At 50.1% G+C, this 23,887-nt stretch overlaps 1 protein-coding gene and 1 long non-coding RNA gene across 3 annotated transcripts in view; one reads left to right on the top strand and one right to left on the bottom strand.

The window, feature by feature from the left end:
- The window catches only part of frem1b (Fras1 related extracellular matrix 1b), a 37,150-nt gene extending 16,033 nt beyond the window's left edge, over nucleotides 1-21,117 (bottom strand). Inside the window, exons 1-21 of the mRNA XM_061780402.1 lie at nucleotides 20,911-21,117; nucleotides 19,062-19,338; nucleotides 18,673-18,767; nucleotides 18,276-18,532; nucleotides 17,450-17,652; nucleotides 16,383-16,706; nucleotides 14,501-14,609; nucleotides 14,297-14,428; nucleotides 11,193-11,537; nucleotides 10,713-10,855; nucleotides 10,102-10,298; nucleotides 9,343-9,433; nucleotides 9,088-9,258; nucleotides 7,719-7,927; nucleotides 7,561-7,654; nucleotides 6,473-6,725; nucleotides 4,556-4,744; nucleotides 2,572-2,760; nucleotides 2,287-2,483; nucleotides 1,685-1,886; nucleotides 688-832 (exon numbers count right to left, since the gene is read on the bottom strand). Coding sequence (XP_061636386.1) covers nucleotides 688-832; nucleotides 1,685-1,886; nucleotides 2,287-2,483; nucleotides 2,572-2,760; nucleotides 4,556-4,744; nucleotides 6,473-6,725; nucleotides 7,561-7,654; nucleotides 7,719-7,927; nucleotides 9,088-9,258; nucleotides 9,343-9,433; nucleotides 10,102-10,298; nucleotides 10,713-10,855; nucleotides 11,193-11,537; nucleotides 14,297-14,428; nucleotides 14,501-14,609; nucleotides 16,383-16,706; nucleotides 17,450-17,652; nucleotides 18,276-18,532; nucleotides 18,673-18,767; nucleotides 19,062-19,295 — 3,779 coding nt within the window. The 5' untranslated portion in view covers nucleotides 19,296-19,338; nucleotides 20,911-21,117. The remainder of the gene's footprint in view (nucleotides 1-687; nucleotides 833-1,684; nucleotides 1,887-2,286; nucleotides 2,484-2,571; nucleotides 2,761-4,555; nucleotides 4,745-6,472; nucleotides 6,726-7,560; nucleotides 7,655-7,718; nucleotides 7,928-9,087; nucleotides 9,259-9,342; nucleotides 9,434-10,101; nucleotides 10,299-10,712; nucleotides 10,856-11,192; nucleotides 11,538-14,296; nucleotides 14,429-14,500; nucleotides 14,610-16,382; nucleotides 16,707-17,449; nucleotides 17,653-18,275; nucleotides 18,533-18,672; nucleotides 18,768-19,061; nucleotides 19,339-20,910) is intronic.
- On the top strand, nucleotides 827-4,727 carry LOC133481270 (uncharacterized). 2 transcript variants are annotated; one of them, XR_009789502.1, is made up of 4 exons: nucleotides 827-1,582; nucleotides 1,672-1,917; nucleotides 2,630-2,765; nucleotides 4,589-4,727. It is a non-coding gene; the product is annotated as an uncharacterized LOC133481270 (long non-coding RNA). The 2 variants fall into 2 exon arrangements; XR_009789503.1 differs by having other exon boundaries at nucleotides 827-1,561.
- Nucleotides 21,118-23,887: the final 2,770 nt, after the last annotated feature.

Raw genomic sequence — 23,887 nt, forward strand, 5'->3', positions numbered from 1 at the left:
GTGGCGTGCCCTTCTCCGGGTCGGGGACTGAGATCCTGCCCCGAGTGGAGGAGTTCAAGTATCTCGGAGTCTTGTTCACGAGTGAGGGAAGAATGGAACGGGAGATGGACAGGCGGATCGGTGCGGCGTCTGCAGTGATGCGGACTCAATTTACTGGTCGATCTACGTTCCTCCCCTCACCTACGGTCACTAGTTGCAGGTCGGGACCGAAAGAACGAGATCCCGGATACGAGCGGCTGAAATGAGTTTCCTCCCCAGGGTGTCCGGGCTCTCCCTTAGAGAACGGGTGAGAAGCTCGGCCATCCGGGAGGATCTCAGAGTAGAGTCGCTGCTCCTCCGCATCGAGAGGAGCCGGATGAGGCGGTCGGGGCATCTGATTCGGATGCCTCCCGGACGCCTCCCCAGTGAGGTGTTCCGGGCACGTCCCACCGGGAGGAGACCCCGGGGACGACCCGGGACACGCCGGAGAGACTACGTCTTTCGGTCGTCCCGGGAACGCCTCGGGATCCCCCCGGAAGAGCTGGACGAAGTGGCTGGGGAGAGGGAAGTCTGGGCGCCCCTGCTGAAGCTACCGCCCCCGCGACCCGACCTCGGATAAGCGCTAGAAAATGGATGGATATTTTTCTTTGACAGAAACGCATAGTGACCTCCTGTACGATATTTGGGTGTGTGCGTGCACGCGCGTACTTGACGAGGCGGGGCGGGTGGTCGTCGACGGGCAGCACGACGACCGCGGCGGTGGCGCCGAGCGAGTGGACGCCGTCGGTCAGTTGCAGAGTCAGCCGGTCCTCCGAGGTCTCCGAGCCGTCGTGCGCGTACCATAACGTCAGGCCTAGAAAAAACACTGTCCATTGAGAAATTGTCGTATTTGTTTTCCATTTGCGAGATGAGAAATTTGATACTGCCGATTAACAGGGACTTCTTTGCTTGAGTCCAAAACTGTCAATCAAGGCCGAACCTCAGGAACACTCTTAAAGGCATAAGAATCCTTAGTTGCTTTTCCTCCGCTTAGTGATGGTTTAGGATTTAGGATTTAGGATGATTGATTTTTCTGAGCAACCTCTGTAATATGTCCACATTTGAAATGACATTTCATTTCATTGGACGTATTTTTGCGTATTTGTACAGAGTGGACCAATCATATCATTTCATTTTTGGGTCTACTGTCATGTATTGGCGGAGGGATACGTTGTATCGGGGAGTCGTCATTGTTATTCTCTCTCCGTGTGATGTTCTTTCACCCCCGACTTTCGATTGGAGATAAACACTCACCAGCACAACGAGCGTTCATCCAAAGAATTCCATACCAGAGCTTCTCGTGGCCCGGCTTAACGACGTTAAGGGCGCCGTTGGAAATTCAGTTACTGTGGGTCGAAGTTGAAGAAGACGTTCTAGAACGTCAACCATCGCTGCAGCCCTTTATGGCAGAGTGGCCCGACGGAAGCCTCTCCTCAGTGCAAGACACATGAAAGCCCGCACGGAGTTTGCTAAAAAAAAAAACACCTGAAGGAGATAGCTGGGATAGGCTCCAGCACGCCCGCGACCCGAGTGAGGAGAAGCGGTACAGAAACTGGATGGATGGGTATATATGTGTGTGTGTGTGTATATACTGATTTCTACTTCCTACTTGAGGAATATGAGCGTGTCGTGATTGGTGCGTGTGGCGGGAAGGGGCGGGGCATACCCTGTCGCAGCTGCTGCAGGGTGAAAGAGGTGACGCTGACAAGTGAAGCGCTCGATCCTTCGGGAGGACGGAAGGCGCTCGCCTTCAGGCTGCCGTGCGCCGGCGCCCCCGTCAGGCTGAAGGTCAACTCGTCCGGGGGGGCATCCAGGTCGAAGGCATCCAGGAGGGTGCGGGTCAGCTCCCGTGTGCCCCCCTCCTTCACCTGAACACCATGCCCCTGTTAATATGGCCAGGTGTGTGTGCGTGTGTGTGCACGTGTGTGTGTGTGTGTGTGTGTATGTAAGTGTCTGTGTGTGTGAGTTTGTGTCTATATGTGTGTGTGTGCGCGTATGTCTGTCTGTCTGTGTATGTTTATGTATGAGCACGTGTAGTGCGTGTGCGTGTCTTTGTGTTTGTGTGAATATTTGTGCGCGTGTGTTTGTGAATGTGTGCTTGTGTATTTGTGTGTGTGTATGTAAGCGTCTGTCTGTGCGTTTAACTTTGTGTATGTGTGTTTGCGTCTGTGAATATGTTTGTGTTAATGTGTTTATGTGTGCATGTCACGTGTCTGTCCGTCTTGCGTGCGTGCGTTGCCATGGTGACATGTACACATAAACACGTACGGTAAAGTTGGCGAGCTGCAGTGACGGCTTCTCGTCATTGGTCGGATTGATGATGATGTAGACGGGAACGGAGGCGGAGTGATGCAGGCCGTCGCTCACGCTGATCAGCAATTGTTCCACCGTTGGCTCCGCCCCTTTGTGCTCTGATTGGACGTAGTTGATGAAGCCTGATGTCAGCTCGTCCAACTTGAACGACTCTGACGAGACATTTTTAAAAATGTAAACATCTTCAAACAAATACGCATGCACTTCCACTTCCATTTAAACACACACACACTTGCAGACCTATGGGAATTCCTGCGTTGCTCTTCTCGTATCCCGGTGTTGGCTGAATGTTTTCCAGGAAGCCGTGCAGAGGTTTGGTGTCCAGGTGAAAGGTCAGCTGGTCGGGGGGGCTGTCGGGGTCCGAGGCCCCCAGGACACCTCCGCACAGACACGCCCGGGAACCCTCGTCCACCACCAACATGGATGCTCCTGAGGTGCGCGTACACACATACACACACACACACACACACGTTTCAGCTGTGTATGTGTTTATGTATGTGTGTGCGTGCTTGTGCATGTGTACGCGTGTTGGTAACTGTGTGTGTTTGTGTATACGCGCTTGTGCATGTGGATCTTGAATGAAGGTGATCAACGAGCGTCCCTCTGCAAATAGCAGCAAATGCTAATCTGTTTGTGTGCTAATGCTCTTATTGTCGCGCTTTTATTCTCCGCTAATTAACTTGACCAGCACGTAACATGGATGTCACGCTAGCAACACGCAACATTGGCCACACACTACATTAGCAACACGCTAACAAGCTCACCGGCAGTATTAGCCATCATGTAGTGTGTTTATTTGATTCATGTTTATCAAGCATTTGAAAAGTCACACAATCATTCGTGTTCTTGAGATTTCCTGCACTGTGATTGTCTGGAAACTCGGTGTGATGTCATCAACTATTAAGAGCGTAGTTCAACTTTTTTGGGACACTTGTCTTGTTCTTTTCCTTTGGGCTTCCCCCTTACTAATCATTGCCACTTCCTGGTCCACCACACTTGCCTCTTCTACTCTCCCTTCTCTCTCATTTTCCTCATTCATCAACTCCTCGAAGTATTCTTTCCATCTAGCAAGCACACTGCTGGCACCAGTCAACATATTTCCATCTCTATCCTTAATCACCCTAACCTGCTGCACATCCTTCCCATCTTTATCCCTCTGTCTGGCCAGCCTGTATAGATCCTTTTCTCCTTCTTTAGTGTTCAACCTGGCATACATGTCATCGTATGCCTCGTTTGGCCTTTGCCACCTCTACCCTACGTTGCGGCTCCATGTATAACTTTCTCCTCTCCTCGGTCCTCTTAGTGTCCCACTTCTTAGCTAATGTCTTTTCTTGCTGCATTGGTCCAGTCTTCTGGAAGCTCCTGCCTGTCTCACCTCGTCCCGAAAAGCCGCACAACACTCTTCCTTTCTCAGCCTCCACCACATGGTTCTCTTCTCTGCCTTTGTCTTCCTAATCTTCCTCCCCACCACCAGAGTCATCTTCCACACCACTATCCTGTGCTGTCTAGCCACACTGTCCCCTACCACTACCTTACAGTTGGTAACCTCCTTCAGATGACATCGTCTGCACAAGATGTAATCCACCTGCGTCCTTTCCTGGAAGCCGTACTTACCCATCACTTCTTCATCACCCCTGTTTCCTTCACCTAACTCTTGTAGGTTACCCAATGTGCCAGCCTCTTCACTACACTACTCACTACAGCCATTTATATGCTTTTGGCAAAGTCTACTACCGTCTGTCCTTCTAGGTTCCTGACCTGGACAGCAGAACTGCCAATCACTTCTTTTTCACCGCTGTTGCTATCATCAGGGCATCAAATCCAAACTATGTTTCACTTTAGGTGTTCTGCTGGGTTTTTATTCAGTCCTAACACACACACATGCACACGCTTGCACTCACACGCGCTGGTGAACAATGATAAACAAAGAGCTTGTGAGGTTGTTCAATCCCTCTTCTTGGCTCCAATTCCTGTGAGACCCATCATCCTCCCCAAGAGTGTGTGTGTGTGTGTGTTGGGAAGCCTTCCCAGAATGTACAGTATGTTTGGCACTGATATGTGTCAGCGTTGTTTCATTAAGTCGATTGTCAGCGTTGATGAGCATCTTGTGTTGGCACTGACACGTGCACACAAACACACTAAGTGGGACATGTGCGCATGTGTATGTGTGAGTGTATGTGTGCTTGTGTGTCATACACACACACACACACCACAACAAACTCACCCAGTATGACAGCGGGAACTTTGTTGTTGACAGGAAGTAGCGTGACGTTGAGATCATACACAGGAAGTGTGCCGTGCAGCGGGACCGGCGGAGCATCGCCGTGGCAACAGCCGTCCGTCCCGCCCGCGTCGCCGTCGGAGATGATGAGCGTGACGGTGTCGGAGGCAGGAGCCGGGCCGATCTCGCCACCTGAACACAACGACAGGAAGCTGCACCGTCAACACCAGCCCGGTTTCTCGTATGGCAGCAGCTAAGCTACCATGTGTTAGCTTAGCAACGTTAGCCAATGTTAGTTTGACAATGTAGGGCAGGTGTGTTGGCTTAGCACAGTCTTTACAGACTTTTATTGAGGCAAGACACCTATTTTAGATGAGATAATGGAGCTTGAGTGTGTTAACTTAGCAATGTTTGCCAAAGTTAGCATCACAGTGCAGGTATGGTGTCTTAGCTTAGCAATTGTAGTATGATGGCATAGGGCAGGTGTATTATCTTAGAAACATTTGCTAAAGTTAGTGTGCAGCTTTAGCTCAAGTGTGTTACCATAGGAATGTTAGCCAAAATTAATTAATTCCTAATTCCTGTAGAAACGGTAGCTAATGTTATTCTGATGTCAAAGCTCTGGTGTGTAAGCTTAACAATGTTTTCCAAAGTTAGCCTGATGCCGTAACACTGGTGTGTTAACCTAGCAACATTAGCCAAAGTTAGCGTGAAGATGTAGCTCAAGTGTGTTAGCTTCGCAATATAAGTAAAAGTAAGACTCATGTGTTAGCGTAGCAACATTAGCCAAAGTTAGCATGATGTTGTAGCTAAAGTGTTAGCTTGGAAATATTAGCCAAGGCTGCATTTTCAATAAACATCGGAATAATTAACAGCAAAACTGTTCCAGCACAAAAGGCATACAGATCCACCATTCTGCCTGGTCATGCAGCGGAACAGCTTCAAGAAAAAAATATATTAGCCAAAATTAGCATGATGATGTAGCTCAAGTATGTTATCTTAGCAACATTAGCCAAAGTTAGCGTGACAATGTAGCTAAAGTGCGTTAGCTGAGAAATGTTAGCCAAAGTTAGCATGATGATGCAGCTCATGTGTGTTAGCTTAGCAACATTAGCCAAAGTTAGCATGACTATGTGGGTCAACTGTGTTAGCTTAGCAACATTAGCCAAAGTTAGCCTGATGGCATAACTCTGGTGTGTTAGTTTAGCAATATTATCCAAAGTTAACGTGACAGTGTAGGTCAGTTGTGTTAGCTTAGCAACAACAGCCAAACTTAGTGTGACTATGTAGCTCGTTTGTTAGCTTAGCAATGTTAGCCAAAGTTAGCATGATGATGTAGCTCATGTGTGTTAGCTTAGCAACATTAGCCAAAGTTAGCGTGACAATGTAGCTAAAGTGCGTTAGCTGAGAAATGTTAGCCAAAGTTAGCATGATGATGCAGCTCATGTGTGTTAGCTTAGCAACATTAGCCAAAGGTAGCATGACTATGTGGGTCAACTGTGTTAGCTTAGCAACATTAGCCAAAGTTAGCCTGATGGCATAACTCTGGTGTGTTAGTTTAGCAATATTATCCAAAGTTAACGTGACAGTGTAGGTCAGTTGTGTTAGCTTAGCAACAACAGCCAAACTTAGTGTGACTATGTAGCTCGTTTGTTAGCTTAGCAATGTTAGCCAAAGTTAGCATGATGATGTAGCTCATGTGTGTTAGCTTAGCAACATTTGTCAAAGTTCACCTGATGATGTAGCTCTGGTGTATTAGCGTAGAAATGAGCCCAAGTACGCATGACTATGTAGCTCAAATGTGTTAGCTTAGCAACATTAGCCAAAGTTAGCCTGATGGCATCACTTTGGTGTGTTACCTTAGCAACATAAGCTAATGTTAGCATATAGCATTAGCATGCTGACATAATGCCGCCTCACCCGTGTGCACATAGAAGACATGACCCTGCAGGAGGTCCTGCTGCGAGAACTTGTCCACGGGAATTCCTGCCCTCTGCAGCTCCCCCCTTGCGGGCCGCCGCGCTAACATGTAGCTCAGCTTAGCGTCCTCGCTGTCCCGGTCGGTGGCCGCCAGGTAGTCGGCCGTCACCTGGACGCGGCCCCCCTCCGGGCAGCGCAGGTCGCCGCGCAGGCCGCCGCCTAGCTGGGGGGGCTCGTCATTCACAGGCAGAACCTGAGGGCGGCCCGTGTGCATGCAAAACGGTCAAAGGGCAAAAGGTGATCTGTCACTATGATTTTCTGGGGTTGAATTTGAATTTCTGAGGTTGAATTCAAATTTGTCAGTTCGAATTTGAATCTGCAAGTTTGAATTTCAATTTCTAACTTGGTATTTTTTCTAAAGGCAACCTATCCTTCCCTTGTCAGTGTCACATGACCCCTGGAGCAGAACTTGATTGGCTGGAAGTCAGATTAACTGAGAAAAACAAAGACAGATTTTGAATTTTTGTTGATGTTGAATTTTGTACTCTACTGAATTTTGGGAGATGTTCAAATTTTTCCCAAACTTTTTTTTAGAGCTTTAGATTGAGAGATTTTTTTTGTTTTAAACTTGATTATTTTCACAAATCATTTTTTTACACTTGATTTTTTTCCCCCCACTGTTTTATTTTTTGGGGCGTTGATTTTTTTTTTGCAAAGACTTTTGGGAGATTTAAATTTTTTTTTTTTTTTTTTAACAAGGAAAATTCAGAGATGATTTCTTTTTCACAGATTTTTCTGGATTTTGATTTGATTTACTGAGTGGGGAGAAGATGCATTTTTGGAACAATGCATTTTGGAGATTGGAGGGAAATGGTGTATTTCTTTTAATACACATTTCTTTTTTTATACACGGATTTCTTTTTGTAACAACGGAATTTTTGAGAAGTAAATTTTTTGATAGATGAGATGAATTTTACAGCATGGCTTTTTTGGAGATGCAAATTTTTTTACATAGAATTTTTCAAAACTGAATATTTGAATGGAAACTGAGGAATTGTAATTAAAAGTGAGACGACTTGTGGCGATACCTGGACGAGCAGGTCCACGTCCACCGCGTTGACGCCGTCTGTCACGCGCAGCCCGACATCGTCCTCGGTGGTCTCGGAGTCGTCGTGGACGTACCTGTGACAGAGGCGGTGCTGTTAAAGGGTAGGGCGCGCTCTTCTTGGGGGGTCGGAGTCGTCACCTGACGGCAAGTCCTCCGAGATCCGCGAGCGTAAAAGCGTCTCGGCGTCGTAGGGTCCGCCCCCGCAGCTCTAGACGGCCGCGGTGCGCCAGCCGCTCGAGCTCCACCCTGAGGGCCGGCCGGCGGGTGTCGCGGTCTCGCACCAGAAGGTGCTCCTCCGTCACAAACGCCCAACTGCCTTCCTCCACGCGCAACAAGTTGCTGAAAGCCTGAGCGCACACACCGCACTACACTATATGACACTACACAATACAACATTAGACTACACTACACGGTTTTACTGGCGTGCTGAGTGCGCAATGCATTGTGGGTTAATTATTCATACCGAAGTGCGGCGTCATAAATCGGTCACGGGGGGGTAAGGACTGACTCACGGAAGGACTTACAATACTTATCTTAAATAATATTTAGAATGAAAAGTGACAAGTTTCAACTCGGTCAGTAGTCCGGACCGTGAGCTGGTCGAACGCGCTGCACGCCTGACGTCGCCGAAGTGAGTGCTTCTCCCCCCTTGTCAATCACCCTCAGCTTTGCTAGTTAAACAGTTGCGTAACTTGTCATCTTTTCTCGCTCTTCGCATCCAAATTACGGTGGTGGGCGCACTGCTTTGTGTGCGTGTATGCGTGTGTTTGTATGCCCCCAATATCAAAGCGACACTCACTTTAACGTTTACGTCCACGCACACACGCAAGCGGGCGTAGCACACACACACACACGTTTAGGTACTTACTGCACGTGTCAAGTCTGCACCAAGTTGCTGATTTCACGTGGCTTCAACTACGCTAATATTGAAGTTATTGCCTCATGTTGATGACATCATTCTGTAACTTGCGTGGCGTACCTTACCAAGTAATGGGTACGGTTAAGCTAAGGCTTTTTTTGTACTGTGGCTAACTGATATTCCTGCCAATTGGCAGCTGCTGAAAGTAACTAAAACGTTACTTTTTTCGAAGTTACTTTTCAAATCAAGTAATCAATAAAGTAACTAAGTTACTTTTAAGCTCAAGTAATCAGTAAAGTAATTAAGTTACTTTTTCACGGTAACGGTGGCAACACTGATTACCACACACCACCACATGACATCACAATACACAATTCTAGAAACAACAAACACTATACAACACTACACAAAAATACACTACACTCCACTAAAACACATGACGTTAAAATACACAGTGATACACAACAATACAGTACACCGCGATACAACACTACACAACACCACAAAACAAAATACCGCACTAGAAAATACTACACACCAATACATTACACTACACAACACTGCACAACAGCACACTACACAAGTCTTAAGCGCGCGACACCAGAGCATAAGTGACGGACGCCAATGTTGAGATGCCGACGTGGGAACCTGAGGCGCCTGGTCGTCGACGGGCGTGACGGTGATGTTGAAGAGGACGCCGGCGACGGCGCCGCCGCCGCGACGGTCGCTGACCGACAACACCAACTGGACGGTGAGCTCGTCGGGTCCGATGTCCTCCAGGGGCGGCATGTAGGCCACCTTCAGGTGGTCCACCGCGTGCTGCCACACATCGCAGCGTCACGGTCAGCGCCGGCCGCCGCTCACCTCGCTCGCTCGCTCGCCCGTCCTCGCGCGCCCACCCACCTGCGTGAACGACTTCAGTGCCGGCGCCGTCGGGTCGCGCCTCAGGGCGGCGACGCTGTCCACGTGGAAGAGACGACCCGCGTCCATCAACCTGGCCGCACGCACACAGAAAAACATTACACACACACAATTTAGCGCTGATGAACGCGATGAGGATGAAGAGGAAAGTCGTGTTATTTAAAATTAGCGTGACGGCATTAGCCAGGGCTGCACGGTGGGCGGCACGTTAGCACATCTGCCTCACAGTTCTGAAGACCGGGGTTCAAATCCCGGCCTCGCCTGTGTGGAGTTTGTGTGTTCTCCGTGCGCCTGGGTGGCTTTTCTCCGGGCACTCCGCTTTCCTCCCACGTCCCCAAAACATGCGTGCTAGGTTGATTGAAGACTCTAAATTGCCCGTAGGTGTGAATGTGAGTGCGAGTGGTTGTTTGTCTATGCGTGCCCTGCGATTGGCTGGCGACCAGTTCAGGGTGTACCCCGCCTCTCGCCCGAAGATAGCCGGCCGGGATAGGCGCCAGCACGCCCGCGACCCGCGTGAGGAGAAGTGCTACGGAAAATGGATGGATGGACATTAGCCAGGATGCATGCTGGCTGTTTAGCTTAGCAATGTTAGCTGCAGTTAACACAATGACGTGTTTGCTAGTGTGTGTTTGTGTTTGTCAGTGTATCATCATCGTGCATGTGTGTGTGTGTGTGTGTGTGTAAAGTTTGAGCTTTTGGCAACGTTAGCTGAAGTTAGCACGAGTGCCCACAATTGATTACCCAGGATGTTGCGGGCTGTGGCACGGGCGGGTGACGTCATAGGTGAGGTCAGCGTGCGAGTGTTCGGCGTGGGTGAAGTGCAGGTGCGCGCGGGTGATGTACGCCACTTGCGTCTCCTTCACCGTCACGTGGCGCACGCTTGCGGGAGATTCCGCGGGAAGCTGGTCCTCCACCGGGAACACGTGCACCACCACTGTCTGGAACACAACACACACACGTCAAAACACAAACACTCACCTTGCCAACCCCGTCAGTGTTGCCGCTGCATTTGTCCAACTGAGATTTTGCAAGTGTAATAAGAAGCTGTTACAAATCGGTCTTCATTTATACCCCAACAACACTATTAGACAATTCTAAATTGTCATTTTTCGTTGCACCCGACTGAAGGAGCTTTGATGTAGTTCAGCTACTTTTTTCATTTTTGCGTAACTTCGGTAGCTCCGTTCGTCGGCTGCCTCAATTCAATGTAGCTAACGTTTCCTTTGTTTCGTTTCCACATTTCCTGCGCAATCGCGTGTAGCTCGGCTGACGACATTTTGGTCGTCGCTCGCCCAATGCTGCGTCTTCGTACCGCGCTACTGCATGGTCGGTGTCTAGCAGCAAGGACTCACGTAAGCTTGCGATAGGTTGGGTGGCGCGTGGGCGTCGGCCAGCGTGACGTCGAAGGAGTCCTCGAAGATTTCGTCTCCGGAGTGTTGGTAGAAGATTAAACCTTGAGTCAACTGGTGCTGCAGGAAGGCGGCGATGGGGATGCCTGACCACACAAAAACAGCGTCACACACACACATTCAACAAACACACACATGCAAAGAAATAAACACAAACATACTCTACACAAAGACTGACACTCACACCAACACACAAATAAACACGTACAGAACAAATAAAGAATAGAGTAAAGAGTAAAGAAATACCCCCCCCCACACACACACACACACTTACTGCACAGACACAACAAACTCACAAAATGAAAGAAGCACACACACGAATGCACAAATAAACATACAAACACAAACTCAAACATCGAGAGGTGAATGCACACAAAAACTCCCGCGCACACTCAGACTCGCACACTCGGCGGCCGCGCTCACCCGGCTCGCGGGGGGAGGTCCTGGTGACGATCCGGCCGGCCCTCGGGGGGGCGTCCACCGTGAAGAGGATGCGGGCGTCGCTGGAGTCCAGGTCGGAGGCCAAGAGCGCGGACGGGTCGAGCCGGAGGGCGTCGCCCTCCCGCACCTCCAGCGCCACGTTGTTGACCAGGAAGGGCGGCGCGTCGTCACGGGGCACGATGTTGATGGGGAACTTGTGGCGGATGCTGTGGCGCCCGTCGCTGATACGGAAGACGATGTGGTCGCGGGTGGTGTCGCTGTCCGAGTGCTCGTAGACCACCGCCCCCTCGCGCAGGTCCCGCACGCCGAACGCAAACGCCTTCGCCCCTGCGCCCGCAAACGCACCGACGGCACCGTCGTCACGTCATTGTGACGTCATCGTACGGCCTCCAGACTACGACCAAAAAACGTGAGCCACTCAACTCCGGCCTTAAGTGTCTCAAACTTTAGAAACGACGAATGTCTCACGCTTCGCACTGCGAAGCATCAGGTGTTTGCTCAACTTAAAAGTAGCAATTGACACCGACATTTGCATATTTAGCTCGGCGAGTCTCGCGGTGGCATAGACTCAACGCTGTCACAGTATCGGCTATACTACAGTACTCGTGCACTCACTGTAGTCGCCTCGTCAATCGGAAATATTTGCATCTTTTTTGTTGACCCATACTGGCCACTCCTGCGCTCGGGAAGTATCTGCACCATTTGCACAATTGTCACTGTACCAGATTATCGCTCTATTCGTCATTTCAAACTGCTCGAAATTGCTTGAAGGCCGCATCCTTCGCACAATTGTCGTGGTCTCGGCATCGCCACATGCTCAATGACTCCCTGTCGTGCTTTTTTATGTTATCATGTCTCAAACGTTTTTTGGTCACAGTGGCTCTCTGTTGTCGTACTCGAGCGCCTCCAACTACTGGAAACAAATTCTTTGTGTTTTTGACAAAAATTCTGATATATCATCATCATCATCAGCCATGATCTATCCACTGCAGGATGAAGGCCTCTTCTTCACGTTTGCAACTACTACGACATTTTGCAATTTGTTGCCAGTGTATTCCGGAGTGTTCAGTGATTTCATCCATCCGTCTAGTTTTCGGTCTTGGCCGTGGCCGCTTTGTGTCCAGCGGTATCCAGTCGATAGTTTGACTTCTTCATCGGACTTCTTCCAGCACTGACGATGTTGAAACCCGCTCGGTCGGTCGACCCGACGTGGCGCCACGTCGGGTCTCCGTTCATGCCGGACCCCGATTATTATTGTGTTATTTTTACGGCTGGGCCTTCAACACGTTAATTAAGATTCATTCATTTCAAAAATATGACTTTAAAAAATGTCTTTCAAACAACGCGGAACATTTGTCAGCGCACAATTTCCTGGTACACCACTTACACCGACGCACACGTCGGAGCTCGGCTTCCAAAATGGGGGAATCGGATGAAACGGTGATGATGGGAGGAACATTTGAAAAAAAACTATTTAAAAAACTAACCTGATGGAAGCCTTAATAAGCAAATTTTGCAATTGTGGCGTTTGCGGAGCACCGAGCCTCCGGAAGCGTCGATATGAACGATACAAGATGCCAGAAACCATTTCCAGGGAAACCTTCTGTTCCTGAAAAACAAACGCTCCGAAAGGGACAATTTAACTGGAGGTCCGTTTCATTTTCAATGTTTTTTTTCCTTCGGTTTTGTACTGAAATGGAATTTTGCATCTTTCGAGAGTGAACAAGATTCCCGTCTGTGTCAATTATTTGACAAAGTGACCATTTGAATAATTTTAAAAAACAAATGAAATCAAACTGTTGCTTTTTCGCACAAATATTGTCACACAATTCAATATGATTGAGATTCATTCATTACAAAGCCTCTCATCTCATGAGTCCCACCCCTCATTATTTTTCTCTTTTGAGCAATTTGTATTTTTCTTGCCGGCTCGGCAACTCGAAGACTCGGCGGACCCGCTCGATATCCCCCCCCCAAAAAATAAAAAAGTGCGCTGCGTCACGTGTCACCGGCTGGCCTCCCTGGCGCCGCGCGACACGCGAACACAGTTGCTAACAGCACGCCACGTGTTGTTGTCGACGCCCACACTTTGGCACTTTGATTCAATTAGCGAGCGCCACACGTGCCGCGCAGAAGCGACGAGCCGCTTTTGGCGCCGACGCCGCCACGTGGCGTCCGTCCCGGCGGCCGCCCGCGTGCCAGGACGGACGCCGCGACAGAAGGCCAAGGTCACGTGACAGATTGGGAGACGAGGGGCCGCCGGCCGCAAACTCATTAGCGGCGTCACCGAGGGGAAGCCGTCCGCGGCGGTAATTGGGCCCGAAGGTGGCGGCGGGCATCGCGCCCAACGGGGGCCGCCGCTTGTGGCTGTCGTGCGCGGGACAGGCACGCGGCCATTTGGCTGAAGGCATCACACGTATGGAGTGGCGCGCGATGCTGCCTTTCGGGCACACGGCGCGGGTTCCGTTCCTGGCCGGTGCCACGATATTTAAAACTCCTAAATACAGTTACGATGACCACAAATGCACACCCAAACACGCGCCCCTTTCAAAATCGAAGGAAGTGTGGGCAATCGGGCACGGCGCTCGACAGGGGGCGTCGCTCACGGGCGTCACGAGCGGGACGAGCGGGACGGCACGTGGGCACGCGGGCACGCAGGCGCGCGTCCATTTGGCCGAAGGCGTTGGACGCTGGACAAGGGGGCCGCCGTGCGCCCGCCACCGTCCGAGCGGGAAGACGACGCCCAGCGGGACAAAAGTTTTGCAAAAAAGAGACTCGGGTACAGAAAAAAAAACAAACAAAAAAAACACTTTGACTTTCAAACACTCACAAGTGAAGTCACTTGCTGAAGATGATGATGAGGATGATGATGATGATGCCTCGGAGCCACTGGGATGTCGCTAGCCACGCGTGTGACGCGACATACGTACAGCAATCTGTCGGCCGACATTTTACGGCCGGTTGAGGCGCCAACGCTCGGACACACACACACACACAAAGATGCAGACGAGCACACGCGGCAGCCATTTTTCACCAGCTCGCCGCCCGACAACCGCAAGAAAACGCCCACACGGGCGCCCTCTCACCTCTGACGCTGAGGCGCCCGTGCCGCGGCCCGTCCAGCGCCACGAGGAAGACGTCGTCGATGTCGTCGCGGTCTACGATCTGCAGCTGCGCCCACGTGATCGCTCGCGACTGACCCTCCAGCAGGTCCAGACCTGAGCGGACGCAGGCGCGACTCGCGTGATTGGACGGCCGTGGCATTTGCCCTTCCCTCGTTCGAGTCGTACCCGTGTTCCACGACACCCGCGGCGCATTTGTCTCCGCCGCCTTGATGGACACGTGCAGCACGACGGGCGGACCGGCTGCGTAGGACGCGTCGATGGCCTGGAACTCCATCTGCCGCAAACGCAAAAACGCAAAGTACTTCAAACGCGAGTTGTTCTTTTGCTTGGCATCGGGCAGGCTAGCCATTGATAGGAAGACACGACATGCCAGTGCGCCGCGGCAGCCATATTGGTGGGGGCAGTGCTCACGCATGGACACAAATGAAGTCCGAACTTGCACATTTCGCAACCTATTTTCAAGAGCTTTATTTTTGTCAACATGCGCAAAATTCAGTGCCGTGAAAAAGTTGTGGTTCTATTTTTGCATCGTTTCCCCGCTTTCATGTTTAAGATCAAACACATGTGAATATCAGACAAACCTAACCCAAGTGAACTTAAGGTGCAGTTTTCAAATGGAGACTTCATTTTTTAAGGGGAAAAAAACTATTTGTTACTTGGTCCTGTGTGAAAAAGTAATTACGCCCTTGTTAAATCATGAATCAATTGTGGCCAATTAAAATTTTTGGTACATTTTCACTCGGCCTGTTTAATCAAGATATCACTTAAACAGAATCTGTTCTGACAAAATCAAGTCGGACAAAAGACTGGGACAAAATGTTACCGTCAGGATTCAGGTTGCGAGTTGGACCCGGATGCAGAGAGGACAGGGAGGTGACTTTGCGAACCAAAGTTTATTGCAGCTCGGAAGCGAACAAAGGAACTCTGAGAACGAAATCCGGGATTAGCAGGGTTCCGACGAGGACCGGTCTGGCAGGGCAGGGGTCCGGGCTGTCGGTGGGCCGCGAGAGGTGAGCGCTGATTTGCAGGGAGCAAGCGCAGATGGCAGACCGGGGACAAAGAACAAGAATGAGGTAGAGATACACTTACGGGAAGGGAAGGTGTGTGTCTCGTTACAGCTAGCGCAAATGGAGCGCAGCATTTCAGTAAAAGAACATCAGAGCAACAGTCAAACGTGTTGGTGGAAGTGTGATGGTCTTGGGCTGCTTCGCTCCTTCGGGACCTGGACAACTTGTGATGATTGATGGAACCATGAATTCTGCTCTTGACCAGAAAATCCTGAAGGAGGATGTTCAGCCATCAGTTTGTGACCTCAAGCTGAAGCGCACTCGGGTTCCGCAGCAGGATAACGACCCAAAACACACCAGCAGGTCAACTTGCCAATGGCTTAAACAAACAAAATGAAGGTCTCGGAGCGGTGGAGTCAAAGTCCAGACTCGAACCCGATTGAAATGCAGTGGCCGTTCATGCTGGGAAACCCGCCATTTTTGCTGAATTCAAACAATTCTGCAAGGAGGGTGGTCCAACAGATCTCCATAGAGATGTGAAAGACTCATTGCCAGTCAGTTCTAGAAAACGCTTAATTTCAGTTGTTGCTGCTGAGGATGGCCCGACCAGTTCTCAGGTTTAGGGGTGCCAGTACTTCTTCATACTGGGCCAGATAACTTTGAGTAGTTTTCTTTTCCTTAATAAAGGACATCACCATTTCAAAACAGCATTTTAAGTTTACTCGGGTTATATTGGTCTTCCATTTCAATTTCCTTGATGATCTTCAACATTAAAGTGGGGAAACTATGCAAAAGTAGAAGAATTTGAGAAGGGGGCCACTACTGTTTTCACGGCACGCTGTTTTTACCCGTGAAAGGGACTCCCGGTTCCCTAGTGGTCTTTGTACTGTGCCGGCACGCTTTTGCTTTTTTGTGTTTTTGGCTGCTAACATTTTGGCACAGGTTAGCACACATTAGCATGTTAGTTAGTTTAGATCCAATCAAAGGCTAAGTCAGGTGTTTGTTTAAGAAGCTGATAGCTTTAGCGTCGGCGCGAGTACCTGAAAGTTGTCACGTGTCAGGTGGCTGCTGTTGGGCGGCTGGTACGCCACCTTCAGGTGGTGGAGGTCCGACCAGGTGAAGGAGCGCACGGGCTCGGTGTGCCGGTCCAGGTGGGTGACGTAGCCTCGGGGGGGCGGGGCGCTCACGTTGAACACCAGCCCGTCCTTGGGGGTCTCGGGGTCTTCCGCGTCCAGGGAGGCGGTGGTGATCGGGGTCAGGACGAACTGGTCCACTTCCAGGATGAAGGACGCCACGAAGGCGGCCCGCGGCGGCTGGTTGGGCGTCGCCCCGACGATCCGCACCGGCAGCCAGAGAGACTCCGTCTTGACGGCAAAAACAAACAAACTTGTTTTGGCAGGTGAACAATCACGCGGTTTGGAGAACGCCAGGAAGAACACTTTGACGCGCTGGGAACGCTCAAGTGTCGCTTCCTGACACCTCCCGACTGCCGACAAAGTCGACACTTCGTCGCTTCTCCCGGATGGCTAGCATCCAGCTAGCGCCGGTGTCCCATCTAAAGATAGAGAGTTGTTGAAAAAGCACATTGACAAAAGCGGGTCACGGACAGCTGGTGAAAAAGGACAGGGGGTCCTCGGTTTTACGACGGTGCCGTCATATGACGTTTCGAAGAATACATTTTCACGCAGTACAAGAAGGAAGTCTCACTTAGCACCCTATTGACTGCTTTTCATTGGATTGTTTTATATTTCATGCAAATCATTTTGACTAGACTAAGGACTGCGCCAGCGTCGGTTCCACCGAGGCGAGTTCCGACGATAGAAGCCATAGAAGCCGTGAAACGTTTCATTTATTTATTTATTATTATTTTTTTTTTAGCAATACATGTTGTTTCATGTTTGTAACTTTTGTGAAAGTGGGTTGCGACGGCAGGAAAACGCGGGCCCACCGTGACAAGAGTTGAGAAACAACGATCTCCAGAATGTATCGCTCAGTCGAAAACCTCCTCAAACGGCGAGTAGGAAAGTAGTCATTGGTATTTTTGTTCGGGTTGCGAAACGGCGACACGCACGCCGGCGTTCAGTCTCGATGGCCGCGTGACCCGTACCTCCAGCACAGCCCTGGTATCCTGCTCCCTCAGTTCAACACTGATGGCGATGTAGTCGAGGTCGGGCGAGGGCGGGCTGAGGTGTTGGTACTTGAGGCCGGAACTCACGAAGTCCTGGCAGCTAGTCTTCAGGAAGCCGACTTCCTCGGTGCCGCTGGCGCAGGCTTTGTTTCCTGGGCACGGCGCCGCCGGCGCTTCACGACCTGCACGCCGGCGAGAGAACGGCAAATTCACTTGTTACAATGTGACTTTGTTCTCGCGTTAAACTTTGACTTTAATATCTTATTTTACAACTTTAGCCTGACAAAATCTTTGCTCTTGTGAAGATTATGCTTTAGAAAAGCTAATTCTCTTTTTTTTCCCTGAAAATTTAGACTTACTACTGTGAGCCACTTTCACATGACGCAGTTTGAACATTACACTGTGCTTAAGTGTAGGAAAATACAAATTAAAAACACTATTTAAATGATGAAGAGACAAAATATATTGCACATAAAAGTTGAGTAAAAATTGGGCATAAACAAAGTTAAACATTAAATGTAAATGCATTGTACTTAAGTTATATTTATATCGAGTTGAACTGCACTTCAAAAATGTAATGTACTTGAAAAGTAATGAATGTACTGGCAATATGTTTGTTTTTCAAGTTTAAAATGTTTATTTGTCTCCAATTTAGTGACTCATTCATGTAGCACTAGACGGAGCACACTTTGAGAAAATTGAAATTGTTATGCTAGCTAAACAAAACGAAATCGAGGCAAACCAAAAGTCGTTCGAGCCCCGCTTTGCGCCACCTTGACTAAGCGGTATGGCCGCAGCACCGTACCTGTCCTCTGGAGGGCGTCGTCCCCCCGCACCAGCCGACCGGCAGTCAGAGCTCCGGCGGCGGCGAGCAGTCGCACGGTGCACGCGGCGCGGCCCGGGCTCCGGATGTTCACCACCGAGTCGTCGATGGCGTTGGACAGCGCGTAGAAGTCCCGAACCGTCAGCGGGGTCGTGCCCAAGTCCGCCAGGCCCAAAGACCGGTCCACCACGCGAATCTGCAAGAGCACCGACTCCACCGATGTTTCCGAAGACCTGAACCTACGCACACGCACGACACGCACTCTGAGTTCTTGACAACTTGGTTCTTGGTTCTTCTTTTGTCACTTCACAAAACTTTGTTTGTCACTTGTGAGGAGACTCGCGATGAGCCCAAAGTGGGACCGGATCAGGGTTCTGACCTGTAGACTCGCAGTAGGACTTGGTCGCTGTTCAACAGAGGACTTCCATTGTGTTGGTACATGACTTCTTCTGGCAGGAAATCGCAGTCAAACACCTGACAACAACAAACGGCAACACGGACAAAACAAAAAAACATCAACAACACCGTGACATTGCCAAGACAACAACAAAACAAAGAACACAGCAAGACCAACAAGACCACAAAGAAATAAGAGCAACAAAACAAAAAGACAACTAAGCGACAAAGTACAAGAAAATAACAACAACAAAAGCAAGACAACACAAATGAGAGAACAACAAGACAAAATCGACAACAAGACAAGCAAAACTTCAAGAACTTCAAGACGATCCAACAGCATTGCGGCTGTCAAAGTGGGCGTGTCCCGACCTGCGGCGTGAGGCGTCCCACCCGCTGCGTAATTGGCTCGTTCAGGACCACCTCCACCTTGCAGTGGGCGTCGGCTTCCGCGCCGATCCTCAGCTGCTCCCTGCCCAGGAAGGCCCGGCGCCCCCTGACCACCTCCATGCCCGCGTTCACCTCCACACGGGCGCCGTTCCCTGGCGCTGCCGCCGACGACGACGCGGCCGCCAGCAGCAGGAGGAGCGCCCTCAAGGCAGCCATCTTGGACCCGCCGCGCCAGGCGGGAAGTTTGTCGGAAGGGTTCCTGCCAATCGTGAATAATCAATCAGCTCTTGAATTATTCATCAGTTTGGTCAGTTCGTCAATTCGATCAAGAAAAGAAACAACAAGACAACAACAACGTGAAGTGACGACGACAACAAGACGACAAAACAGCGAGACAACAGAAACATCAAGATGACAAAAAGAGAAGATAACAAAAAAAAAACAAGACAAAAAGTCAAGAAGGCAACAAGAGAACAAAAGGATCAAAACACCAACAGGTCAACAAGATAATAAGACAAGAAGACAATAATGAGACAACAATGTGACGACATCGCAGAGGCGGCCACATGACAAGACGTTCACGGAGACGTGGCTTTGTGAACGCGTCCCCGATGGCGCCGCGATGCTTCCGGGCATTCCGACTACAGCGGGCAGACCGGCGGGCGGGATTTGCAATGAAAAATGGTGGGTCGACGTCACGGAGCTCAGGAGACGTTGCGGCCCGGACTCGGGCTGGCGGTTTTTCTACTGCAAGTCATTCTACTCGCCACGCCGGTTCGCGTCATTCCTTCCCGAGCTAAAACGAATGCCGCACTCCTAACACGCTCTGAACAAGTACATGAACTGGGGGAAAAAAGCACCCAGATTCCCCTCATACTTGCTGGGGACTTGAACAAAGCTCACATCATCCACGAACTTCGGAAATTCAAGCAACACATTGCCAACATTCTAGAGCACTGCGACACCACGCTAAATGGCGCTTAGCGCGCTAACCCCCGTGCAGCTCTGGGCTCGTCTGATCGCCGCTTTATTCACTTAATACCAACTTACAGGCAAAAACAGCGAAGTGGACCCATGGACCACAATTTCTTTTGTCACTTGTCCGTTCGCCCACACACACATTCGCGCAGAAGCATTCAAATGTCAACGTGCAGAAGCTAGACGGACTTAACTTGCGAGGCCACACTGGGGGGGACGGGTCGCGCGGGGGGGGGGGGGGGGCAAGGGTCAAAGGTTTGGCTGGAGACAGCCTGTCCCTTGTCATCATAACTTCATTTGTCACTTATTTTTGTTTTTCCCTTCACATAGGAGCCAGTGGGGGAGTTGACCCCCCATTGTTGCTAAAGACCTATTTCAACAAAATAGAGCATGTGGCTAAATATTTAGGGAGGAGTCCATTTCCTGTCACGTGAATCTAAATTCACTTTCTCATAAAGTTCATGATGATCGTGTAAAAAGCGAAGTACATCGTTTGAAATGTTTTGTAAATCAGTGAGGAAAATTGCTAAAGCTAGCATGCAGTAGCATTCGCTGCAGGGGTTCATGCATTTCAAACGGTAGCCACGAGCTAAGTTGAACAGTAGGGCGGGGCGAGTTGAGCCCCCATCTAACTGGAATTGGAATTATTTTGGTCGCAAGTTGATGGCAGCAAAGCCGAAAAGAAAAAGAAATGTGTTTGCAACGTGTTGTTTCCACGTGAGCATCTGGACAATCACTTTGTGTCACGTGACCGCGCGCAGGAAGCGACCCAGGCGGCCAACTTTCTGCGCGCACACAGACAAGCGCACGCAACGCCGCGCAGCTGGCCGATGTCGTTCGGGGTCACGCTTACCTGCGCTTGCGTTGCTGTCGCGCGTCTTCGGGGCTCAGTCGAACGTCGACGCGCACGCCGGCAAACCCCCGGGAGCCGTGGGCCCCCCCGAATAGAGAACGAGAGTCCGGCGGACGCGTCCTTCGGCCTGGGAGTCGGACGGCAGACAGGAAGCGAGAGCTCAAGACTTGAACTTTTACAAGCAGACCCCCAGCCCCCTTACACGCACATACACGCACCCACCTCTGCTGGGCCCCCAGCGCCCCCCTCCCTGCACATTCTCCTTTGCTCCATTTGATTGTCCCACTTTTGGCTCGCCTGGTGTCTTTTGGGACACACACACTTCCTCAACTCAACCGTGTGCTTGCCGGGAAGTACCAAACAATTTTACAAACTGTAAAAGGAATTGAAATTGCAAGAAACAAATGAACAAAAGCCAAAACCAATTCCAATTGGCACCAAGCGGAAAGGGAATTGACGGATTGACAGTAAGAAACAGGAAGTGACGACGTGCGCCAACGTGACATTTTGACCCGTTCTTAAGAGAGTCCTGGGCCTCATTTATCGAAGAGTGCGTAAAAGTGCTTCTAAGCTCGCTGAAATTTGGAATATGTGCACGTACAAAAATAATCGGCATTTATCAAACGTGCGGGCACCTGTCGTGTGTTGCGAACAACGTGCCACACTCACGCACGTTGAGTCTCATTTGCATAGGGAAACGCCTCCAATTGGCCATATATGGGCGCGACAATCCCTTGAAGGGGGGAGGGATTGGACTGAAGAGGGTGGAGGAAAGGAGTGGAGGGAGGGATTGGATCGATGAGGGTGGAGGAAAGGAGTCTCTCTGCGATCGATTGAGGTGCTTGTCAGAGAATTGCAAATGTAAATGTTTGGAACAATTTATATAGGTGTCACCAACAATCGGGAAAATTGAATTTAACCGCTGCTGTAAATTCTGCTGGACGGCGGAGAAGAGCGGTCTCGACATCAGAGACAAACAAGGTTGTCTGCGTCATCAAACATCAAATATCAAATATATCCTATTTTGTGTTTTTGGGAATATTACAAATTCAAATCATGTCGGCGTTCGTGACATTCACGTGTGTGCCGATGCGGACGAGAGGCCGGCGAGGTGCGTGCCCGGGCGTCGTCGCTATTATTCTGCCGTCAAAGTGCAGCGAAAGTGCCACGCTCCCTCCCTCCCTCCCTCTCTGCAGCGTGGCGCGGGCGGGCGGGTGCGCAGGTGGCGCCGTGATGTCTTGTGACTGTTGGCCTTCGCGTGGCGACCGCGCCGCTTGGCCCTGCGCCCGGGCCGGGCCCCCGCGGGCGCCCGTCGGCCGGCGCCGCCTCCGATTCGTCACCGACCCGCAAAGGACGCGACGAGCCACACTTTGGAACATTTTTTAGAGCGGGATTCCAGGTAAACGCCATACCACCCGAACGCCCCAGAAGCCCACGAGTTCGCCCTCCGCCACGTTGGCCGTGGCGTCTGTGCGACGCTTCGCCGCCAACCGCGTGGCACTCGGTCGCTCCGTGACGCCGCGCTTCGTACTTGGGGCAAGAACATTTTCATCCGTTGGGTTTTCCTCCCCAGGGTCAAGGTTCAAAGGAGGAATTTGAGCCGGGATTGGTGTTCTAAAACGAGGGTTTAAGGGATGAAATGTTGTGATTGACAGGTGTCAGCCATGATGATGATGATGATGATGATGACGACGACGACGTCAATCATCGTCCCTTCCTGCCGACCTCGGTTGTCACATCGAATCAATCGGTCGCGCAACATGAAAGATGTGCGCGGATCGCACACAAACGCCTTTAGCTTCGCCGTTAGCATCTAAGCAGCTAACACGGGCGGGGGTATGTCTTCAGGGTGGGGGGGAGCTCATCCTCAAATTATGCTAATGAGGCGTCGCTTTGATGCAAAACAAGCCCGACTGGTCGCTAATGTTTGTCCAGTCGTGAAAGGCCGAGACTCCCTGCGAGAAATACCAGCGGGGGGGCAGGGGGCGCATGAGGGCAGTCTGGTGGGGGCGCGGGGGCGGGGGGGGGCACGTCTCCTGCAGTGTTGAGCATTATCATATTTCCACGTCATTACTTCTTTTTCCACTTGAAATGAGGAAGCAGCTCGACGGTGCATTCGCTGCCCGCGGGACGACACGCTGCTCGGACGCAAACGCACACTCCCCGCTGACCCACACACACGTACACTACTAACATGAAATTGCTCAACACAACTACACACAACAAATCCACACGACGACGCACAACATAAATACAAATACATGTACTACACACAACTACACAACATGAATACACACAACTACATACAACATAAATATATACAACTATGCACAACATAAATAAACGCTACACAACACTACACAACATGAATACACACACCAACACCACATGAATACACGTACCTACGCACAACATAAATACACTATTACACAACTACACACAACATACACCACCACACAACATAAATACACCCTACACAACATGAATACACACACCAACACGACATTAATACACGTACCTACACACAACATAAATACCAAATTACACAACTACACAACACAACTACACACAACATACCCAACCGCACGACATTAATACACAACATAACTGCATACAACTACACACCACTACATAACATAAATACACACAAGATACACAACATTAATACACATGCCAACTGCACACCACTACACACATCTACACAACATACACACAAATACATACACACAACTACACAACATTAATACACAACTACACACAACATAATACACAAAACCCAACTACACAACATTATACACAAAACCCAACTACACAACATTAATACACAACTACACAACAACTACACACGACATAATACACAAAAGCCAACTACACGACACAAATACACAACTACACAATGACTACACAAAACATATTACACGAAACCCAACTACACGACACAAATACACAACATAATACACAAAACCCAACTACATGA

This window comes from Phyllopteryx taeniolatus, chromosome 7 (assembly GCF_024500385.1).
Source record: "Phyllopteryx taeniolatus isolate TA_2022b chromosome 7, UOR_Ptae_1.2, whole genome shotgun sequence".
Lineage (NCBI taxonomy): Eukaryota > Metazoa > Chordata > Actinopteri > Syngnathiformes > Syngnathidae > Phyllopteryx > Phyllopteryx taeniolatus.